The 10,067-nt window shown below is 42.0% G+C and overlaps 1 protein-coding gene across 1 annotated transcript in view; it reads right to left on the bottom strand.

Annotated features, from left to right (window-relative positions):
* Window positions 1-8,524: 8,524 nt before the first annotated feature.
* Window positions 8,525-10,067, bottom strand: part of Mettl24 (methyltransferase like 24) — a 127,435-nt gene continuing 125,892 nt past the window's right edge. Inside the window, exon 5 of the mRNA XM_021205740.1 lies at window positions 8,525-9,209. Coding sequence (XP_021061399.1) covers window positions 8,895-9,209 — 315 coding nt within the window. The 3' untranslated portion in view covers window positions 8,525-8,894. The remainder of the gene's footprint in view (window positions 9,210-10,067) is intronic.

Raw genomic sequence — 10,067 nt, 5'->3', positions numbered from 1 at the left:
TTTTGAAAATAATTGAAAGTAAGTAAACTATTCTTATTTGAATTTTCTGCACCACCATCTGCTTAGGATGTAACTGATGTCCCAAATATTGAAAAGGATATTATCTTTGAATCTTTGCTGGAGCAACAACCACTACTCCCCCAAATTCTAAAGCTTGTTGAATAAGAGCAAAGGTTTGTAGTAAAATTCCCTTTCAGAGGGATTAGCTAACAAAATATCCATATAATGAATAATATACACAAAGTCCTAACATCTTATATTGAAACAACAACAATTTTTTTAATATATAATGAAGGGCTATTAGCCATTCTCTGTGGCAAGTTTCCAATGATATAGCTTCATTGGTTCTTTAAAATTACAAGCAAATGCTAAATGCAAATCTTTTACAGCCATCAGGATGCAAAGGAATAGTATAAAACCAAACTTTTAAATCTATAATAATTGTATACATATTTTTTGGAATGGAAGCTGGAGTAGGTAAGTCAGGTTGTAATGCTCCCATATGTTGCTAGTTTCATTAACTTTTCATAAATCTTGCAATAATCTCCACTTGCCTGATTTTTTCTTAATTACAAATATGGGTGAGTTAAAATCTTGAATTGTAAACTGCAGCTAATGGAACATTGGCAATTTGATTATAATTTTTAAGTTTCTTTTGCAATATTAGAGCATAACCATAATTTTGGAAAGCAAAACCAATTTTGTTTGTTTGCTTGTTTGTTTGCTTTTCAAGACAGGGTATTCCTGTGTAGCCCTGGCTGTCCTGGAACTCACTCTGTAGACCAGGATGGCCTTGAACTCAGAAATCCGCCTGCCTCTGCCTCCCAAGTGCTGTGATTGGGCCACCACCGCCTAGCACAAAACCAATTTTTACCAGTACAAACAATCCATTCTCTCTAAAATCAACACCAAGTTCATTACTTTCATGTTACAAAGTTTGGTCTCCAGTTCTTATATATGAATGCATGATGGTGTGGCTTTTAATACCTCATTATTTTAAATCCTATCTTTTATAAGTCTCATTTCTAGAACAAGAATTAAATAAAATATTATCCCAATTTTGAGGTATCTATAGAGACCTATTTTCCTAGGTTGGCTCATGCCATGTGTTATTGTCTAGAATGACTCCAACTCTGAGTTATCAGTTTTAAGCTAACTTTCTGTTACCAATGTTACCAATTTTTAATCATACCCAATAACTTACAAGCCAATAATCTATAACCAAGATATGCAGAGCATATTTATATATTTAAGACTAGTCAGAAACAAACATGAAGTGAGTGGCCACACACATCTTATATATTTACACTAGACAAAATTTTCTTACTTTTTCTAGCTGTAATTTCAAGCTGCTGGCAGGGTTTCTTCTGCTGTGCTTGACTCCTAGCTAGGGGTGCAGGGCAACTTAACACTTTTTGTTGTGCAAATTGATACTGCCTCTTGTTTTGTTTTGAAATGAGTTAAAACTAAACCAAGGGGTGAATGATTTAGCAGGCAAAGTTTTAACCATTTTTTCTTTCCAACATGAAACACAGAGCAACAATCAAACAACAAAACAAAAACAAAGACATAAACTGACAGGGACAAGGACAGACAATAGACAGAAAGGGAAGAGAACTAGATGTGCCAAGGGGACCCAGATATCCTACCTAAGAGACCCAGAACCAGAGCTAAGTCTTCCTCCAGTAGGAGCCAGAGAGAAGGCAGTGCAAAACCCCCAACTCAATTGTTTTCTTAGACCCCTAGAAACAAAGCCCAGCATGGAGTTCTTTGTTCTTTCACCTTCAGCCTGAGAAAGATGACCACTAAAACTGGCTCATCGAAATTGACCCACCCTGGAGCCTGACTCATTGTGGAAAGGACTAAGAATGTTTACCAAAGATAGCTTGTAACTCTTCCATAAGAGATGAGCTGTAATACATCATCCTCATTCTTATGATGTTTACTCAGCTTCCCCATTCTTTGTGGTCTTGTCCTCCCCTTTCCTTGTGGTTCTTTCCTTTAAAAACCCTCAATTGCACCTGCTGAGGGTCAATCTCCTATGAGCTTGACCTCAGCATGCTGATTTCCCCATTAAACCTCATGCATAGTGCATCAAGAATGGTTTCTCTTGAATTATTGGGGCATCATCTCATCCAGGGACTTGAGCGAGGGTCTCCCCAAACAGGGGTCTTTCAGGCAAGATGTCTCTTCCTGTCCCTAGGAGAACTCTCAAACAGCTGCTTTTCTGAAACCCATTCTCTCTCTCTCATATCCAGGGTTAAACTATCTCTAATTAGGATCCAAAGACTAAAAAATCTGTGAAAATTATCTTTGCTCCTTTATATTTTAACGTAATACACAAAATGCATTTTACCATTTCCTTGTCCCTTTTTAAAAGGTTTGTTCTAAATCTACTTTATTTTCCGTTAGCTTTCATTTACATTCTACCATTACCTTGTCCCTTTTTACAAGGTTTATTCACCGCTGGCCCAAATCTTTTTCATTTTCCTTTCCTTTGCTGCCTTTGCTAGAGTTTCCCTTCACGGTATCCTTCACTATATCCAGCTTACACGAGCTCCAACTTTGAGGCGCCATCTGACCAAGCCAGCTCAGTCAGTCAACAGGGTCTCGAGGGCAGGAGTGAGGATTGAAAAGAAAAGGACAATTAGACAACAGTATAACAGCACTCCAGCCACTCCAGTTATAACAGCTGAAGTGGCTTAAATTTTTCCCAGCCAGCTTTTATACCATTCTAGGTACTAGCAGAGAATAGGGTCAGTTCTTAGATCAAAGACAAAGTGATGCAACAAGGCAATGAGCAAAGAGATCACACCAGGTAGTGACAGACAAAGACAAGTCCCCAGAGTCGCTGAGTCGGGGATTAGCAGGATGACCAGGACAAAAGGAAGGCACACCTTCCTTGGCTGAGTTCACCTTGATCCTTGCATCAGACCATATGTGAATATTCTTATCTGAGCCTACTTCCTTGAGCCCAGTGACAAGTACTTACCACATTTCTATCAGCAGTACCAAACACTCTCCACATATGTATATATGCACGTATGTGAGTACACATGTGTACATCCTTTCTCTCAAGGATAGGAACACACACACATGTGTGTGGCATGTGTGTGTGTGTGTGTGTGTGTGTGTGTGTGTGTGTGTGTGTGTGTGTGCATGTGCACAGCAGATCTCTTCCACTGGTTTACAGTGATGGGATATCATCCTGCATACACTAGAATTTTGTATCATGTATCTGAATTGAAATTTGGTCAAATATAATCCTTTACAAACCAGCTACTAAGAAACTTTACATGAGACAAAAATGAAGCTATTGGTTTTTAAACATCATTTCTTTAAGATTTATTTTTATCTTTTCATTTATGTGTATGTGAGGGATGTGGGCGCGTGAGTGCAGGTGCCAATGTAGACATGTGCTTTTAACATCCCTCTATCTACAAGCATTTCTATTTTAATATATTGATAATGTAGCATTTTCCCCTGTCACTCTAAACATGAAGCATGGCCTTAGGCCAGCTTGATTTATTTTTCTTAAGAATGCAAATATCACAAAAGTATTTGATTTTTTAAAAATAATCTCAATATTGAGTCAGTTTTAAGAATGTACTGGATCTTTGGGTGGTGGCTTCATAAAGTTCAGGTACATAAGAAAGTACCAGAAATCAGCTAATATACAATAATTATTGCTTATCTTAAATGCAACTTGGGAAGGAAAGAGTTTATCTCAGCTTACAACTCTCAGGTCACCCTCCATCACTGAGGAAGGTCAGGGCAGGAACTTGGAGGCAGGAGCTGAGGCAAAGGCCATGGAGGATGCTGCTTACTGTCTCGCTCCTCATGACTTGCTCAACCTGTTTTCATACAGAACCCAGGAGCTTCAGCCCAGGGATGTATGGTGGCCCTCCCCTGTCAATTATCAATCAAGAAAATGCACTACAGGCATGCCAACAGACTGATTGAGCAGGCAGTTGTCTCGGTTGAGGTTAGAGTCTTCCAAATGACTCTAGTTGTGTATGGTTGACAAGACCCCAACCAGCATTGAGTTCATCACTGGAGGGCAGCTGCACTAGCTGAGCCAGGACGAGTCTGCCTCTGGTTTAATCCAGCTTTGCCAAATCCAAGCATTTAACACTCAGGAAAGTCACATCTTGGACCATGTTTACATAAAAGATCATATATCCAAGCTAGAAACTCTGGTGGGAATAACAGATTCAAATATACTGTAAATTCATGAAATTACTGCTCTTTTATCCCATGCAAATGTTCCTGGAGTTCCAGCCAGTCAACTGTGTAGGTTTGTCCCCTTTCCCGGCACTGTTACGACCACACCTAACATGCAAGAAGAGGCGGGTTTCCTTAGATTGCCACACAGTTCTTGCTAAAAGACAACTTCTGAGTCTCTTATATCCTCCCATTTTCTTCACCTTAAAAAGTGCCAGCTTATTTGAGATAATTCAGTATTTACTAAATTCATATTTTCTGGACCATTTATGCATCACTACATGTCTAAGCGCTGATTAAGGAAGTGTGTACCACAGATACTCACGTCTCTCCTCACTTATTTGTAGACCAAAGATGAACTTTTGGCCCTGGAGAGCCATGCTGCAGCCACAGTCACCATCCTTCCATGGGATGAGGGCGCCATGCGCTGTGACAGGCAGGAGCAGGGGGACCACCAAGCCTCACAGGAGCCTTGCTTACACTAACAGACAAGTTTGGGGTCCCCGTATTTCCTTGCTATGCCTGCACCTGCCAGGCTTATTTAAATTAAGTCCAAGTTAAGCAAACCCAAATGCTCAACCTAATTGTAACCACTTTGCAGGGCTATTTAAAGTGTTTTTGCTGGATCTCCTCCTCTCTGTAGGGTCTGATGGGGACTGTAGCTTCACATTCCATCTGCTAGACGAATAGTCAGAACACAGGCTCTGTAACCTCTTAGTTTCTTAGCCCATATACCTGGAAATTTATACTTCCTTGTTGGATCATTCAGAGAAGATGGAATGACTATTGCATGCGGTGTCTCAAGGGTTCACAAAAACAATAACGCTCCATTTTGTCGGTTTGATTGTTTGATGTATTCTGTCTGCATTGCGTCAGGGGTGGTGGCTCTTCTTTTGTCTGTCCCTCACAAGCCATTTGTGTTACCCCTCCTCTGAGAGCAAACACCGGGGCTATAGTAGCCTGACCTACTCACTACTCGCACACATTGGAGGTGAGGGTGTGGGCAGCAGATTGCCCCCTAGTGGACATTTGAAGCTGCAGACACATCTGGGTGTGACAACTTAGAGGATGAGATGATTGTTCCTGCCCTCTAATGGGTAGAGTTCAGGGATGCTGTTAAGCATCTTACAGTGCACAGGTCAGTCTTCCCACTCTTGAAGATTTCCCCAGCTCCATATGGTAGCAATGCAGGGACCCTGACCAACATAAGCACAATAATTTCTAGAAACAGGGAAGCCATCAGAATATCCACTGTAAATACTAAACTGTCCATTAGGAAAAGTAAGCATAAATATCACAACCACTACTCAGGCTGCCTGCTAAGTGGGTCTGGGTGGAGGTTCTGTTTTTGTTTGCTTGTTTTGGTTTGGTTTGTTACATGGTGTGATGGAGCCAGTGCTGTGTACCACTTCTCTGGAATCTCCAATTTCATGCACTAAAAAGTCTTGCTGTAGGTGTGCACACATCTTGGAGTTGATCACACTTAAAATTAGTGCACTCTCTAAATTGCTGAAGAATATTTACTTGTATATATACACTCCAGTGCATTAAAGTATTGTAAAAAAAAAAAAAAATCTGTGACGAAAATCCAGACAAAGGCAGAATAAAGTTACCTTTCTTCAGAAACAGCACCATACAAACTTACAGTACGAACCACCTTTGACCTCGAGTGGACCCCTCCGTGTTCATGTGCAGCTGCGATACATGTGCGTACTCAGGAGACTGAGTCACCGTTGCTGATCATGTTTATTCAACGTGCTCTTCTCTACCCAACCCCACCCCTTTTTTTCAGGCACTGTGAGTTTTAAGAATCAAAACTTCATGTATTTTTTTAAAGTTATCACAACTAATTCAGAAACTCTAGTCTCCTTTAGGTAGAGAGGTCATCCTCCTTTAGGGAGAGAGGTTACCCTGTTCTGACATCTGTCAGTGTAGTGGCTATTCCTGGTTGTCAACTTGACTATATTTGGAATGAACTAAAATCCAGAATTGGAAGGCTCACCAGTGAACCTAATCTGGAGGCTGGGAGATAGAAGTTTCTGATCTGGATCTTGGCATGGAGATCTTGAGGCATAGTGGCTATGGATTCCAGAAGATTAAGACAGGGAGATCTCTGAGTTCAAGGTCATCTGGGATTAAAGGTGTGGTGGTACACACCTTTAATCTGGGCTACACCTTCTGCTGGAGACCATATAAGGACATTGGAAGAAGGGAGTCTTGTTCTCGCGTCTTTCACCTGTTTGCCGTGTGGGACTAAGCAACTGTTAGATCCTCGGACTTCCATTCACAGCTACTACTGAAATCATTGTTGGGAATTGGACTGCAGACTGTAAGTCATCAGTAAATTCCTTTACTATATAGAGACTATCTGCAAGTTCTGTGACTCTAGAGAACCCTGACTAATACAGTCAGGTTCTCACTTGAAATGTTTTCAAAGTCCCAAACCAACACTTGGACCAGGACTATCTGAGGGCAGAAGCAAGCAGAAAAGGAACGCCCGGGAGAAGAGATAGGGCATGGCAAGAGCCAGGATCCACTGCCTCCCACAGTGGTTCTGAACAATGAACACACAGCCTTCGTACACTGTATGTAAAAAAACATGCACCTAAACCCTTAACTTGGTTTATTTTTATAGTGTTTAATTAGCAGAAATAAATTTTGAAATTTAAGTTTGAATTTAAAATTTAAATTTGAAAATTAGATTTTGAAAATCATCCACAGGGCAATCTATTTTCATAAATAAGAATTAATAGACATCATTTGAACCATTAAGAACCTACCAGTTCTGCTTATTTAAAAAAAAAAAAAAAACCAACCAACCAAACAAAAAACTTGTGAAAAAGAAGTGAAATCAGGGTCTGAGGCAGGAGGATCAAAGATCAAAACCAACCTGAGACATCGAGCAAGTTCTGGACCACTCTGGGCTACACATCAAGACAGACAGACAGAAGGAGACAGAGACGGAGACAGATCAGTTGGTCGGCATTGGTGTCTCCTCTATCTCTGTAATTTATGTTTCTTCCCCACCCCCACCCCCCCGCCCGAGGCAGGGCCGCACTCTGTGGCTCGAGGCGTCCTGGAATTCACTATGGAGTCCAGGCTGGTCTTGAACTCACTGAGATCCACCTGTCTTTTTCTCCCAAGTGCCAGGATCAAAGGTGTGTGCCACCATGCCTAAGTTTTTCAGACGGGGCCTCTCACTGAACCGGAAGCCTATTGACTCGCTTGGGCTAGCCTGACAATGACACCCAGCCTACCTCCAGCCCACCCTCATCCCCTGCACTGTGGTTGCAGGGCATGCCTGGCATATGCAGGGGATGTAATCCCAGGCCGTCACGTTTCTGCTCAGGCAGTTTGCTGACTGGGCCGTCTCCTCAGCCCTAAGAGAGTGTATTTGAAAAGTCTGACAGCATTGGTAGGTCTGAGGTGCCAGGCAGGCTTGAGGGTTGACAGGGAACAGCACAGCACTCGAGTTCTGCTTTGTGCCTAGTTTCACAGACGATGAAGCGTGTTTACAGCTGAGTCTGGAAAGAAGTTTGAACTGAAGTTCTTGAAATTCTGACAGGACCTGATGTATCTAAAGCTCCCCGGAACTAGACTCAGCAGTTCTTAGAAAGCCATGGCATAGTCTCTGCAAAGACTGCAAAGGATGACTGAAGTCCACAGGCTATTAAGACCGACCTTCACTGGCTTGATAAGAGAAATCAGCCAGAAGGAAGAAAGTTAAAGTCAAATGAGTGGACCAGTTGTTTTGGTTGTTTGTTTGTTTGCTTGGTTTTCGAGACAGTGTTTCTCTGTGTAGCCTTGGCGCACTTTATAGACCAGCTTGTCCTCAAGCTCAGAGATCCTCCTGCTCTTTCTGTGGAGTGCTGGGATAAAAGGCAGGGACCACCCCACCCCTCCTCAGAGTGGCTCAACCGAAAATGAACAGTGCATACACCTGTCTCCTGTGAGGCTTCTGAATAGTACAGATGCGGAGGCTGGAAACCAGCCGTCGGACTGAGCACAGGGGCCCCAGTGGAAGAGTTAGGGGAAGGACCGAAGGAGCTGAAGGGGCCTTATCTGGCATTGTGAGGGGAGGCCCTTGGTTCTGTGAAGGCTTGATGCTCCAGTGTAGAGGAATGCTTGGACAGTGAGGCAGGAGTGGGGGAGGGGAGCACCCTCATAGAAGCAGGGTAAGGGGGGGTAGGATGGAGGACTTGCAGAGGGAAAACTGGAAAGGGGATAACATTTGAAATGTAAATACAAAAATTAAGAAAAAAAGTTAATTTTAAAATCTGATTGACCTAGTAAAAAGTATGAAATAATAAAATTTCATTTTAATGTAAATTCATTAGCTGTAGATACATAATGAATTTTAAGAAAACCACAAGCTGGCCTGTGCAGGGTATTTGTACATCCAAGGGACAATGAAGGGGGCACACCCCACCCCTACTCTGTCCAAGGCTAAGAAGGCAAAGGTCTTAGTCTGGGCAAGTAAAGGTGTTCATCCATGTCGCTGTCACTCACCAAGCTCAAGGCTTCATTATGTACTGCAGAGACAATCACCGAAGCCCTGCCTCAAGCAAGTGACAAGCCGGGGGAGACTGGAGACGTAACTCCAGGACTGGAAGGACGGCTGCATCCACCTGCCAATATTTCTCCATGTTGTGCGCGCGGGAGGCTTCATCTCACCTCCACCTTGTGTTCACCCAACTCAACGTATAACAGCTGCTAGCATTGAAAAGGTCCTTCTTCAGGAAAAGCTGAGGCTTCGATAAGTCTTTATAGGTGTGAAAAAGTCTGAAGTGCTTCCGCTCCAGCTCCTTCAGGAGGCTGTACCAAAACCGCACCACGCCGCTCTCGCTGCCACTAACCTCAAAACCAGGCCAGTGGAGATGAATCTCGAAGACGAGTTGGCCAATCTGCTCAAGAACATCCTCCAGAATAAGGTTTTCTAGAACTTTCCACTCCGCACTTTCCAGATCTGCCTTGAGAACATCAATCTGTAACAAAGCAATAAAATGAGACTTGATCATTCACTGTATCACCTCCATATCATATTGTGTTATATTGTATCTTATTGTGTAGTGTTGTATTATATAATCAATTATGTTTACCTCCAATGGCAGCAGGATTTTTTAATTTTCGTAATTTGAAATCATTTCCAAGTAGCCATTTTAAAATGTTATTAAATATCTCTATATGATATATTTTGATCATATTCTTTCCCCCCCCTCAATTCTTCCAAGACTCTCCCCATGTTTCTAATCAAGATCCAAAAAACCTAACTATTGATTGTTTTCTTATATATTGGTGCTAGATTTTAAGCTTTAGGTTTGTGTGTTTCAATTCAAATAACCATGTAGCCATTTATGACATAGATTTCCAACCCTCTTTCACACCATTAATGACTACAAACAAAGAAATGGCAGGAGAACATCATGGTGGACTCTCGTGCTTTCTGCCCAGTGCAGTAGATGTCAAAGGAGGAAAAACCAGGGCACATTTGCAAAGAGCCCATACCCTACAGGCTTTTCCCACAATCTGTGTGCCACTGCAGGAGCCCAGACAAGTCCTGATGGAATGGCGGCCGCACAGCAAATGACAGAGAGCCCCTGACTGCCTGGTCATTCTCTAGAGGCTTCACTAGGATTTGAAGCCTAAGAAAGAGATTTGGGGTTTCTGAGTTTTTGAATTATTCTAGGACTTTTTTTTTTTACTTATATCCCAGGATAACATTCTAAAACAAAACAAAAGAAAACAAAAAACCAAAAAAACCCATGAAACATCTGTTTGTATGGCTTGGTTTACTTCCTAAGATGCAATAAAGGAAGAAGATGGAATGGGAGAAATTATTTTTG

Source organism: Mus pahari, chromosome 9, assembly GCF_900095145.1.
Source record: "Mus pahari chromosome 9, PAHARI_EIJ_v1.1, whole genome shotgun sequence".
NCBI lineage: Eukaryota > Metazoa > Chordata > Mammalia > Rodentia > Muridae > Mus > Mus pahari.
The sequence above is the reverse complement of the archived record's forward strand: the minus strand, read 5'-3'. Positions and strand labels throughout refer to the sequence as shown.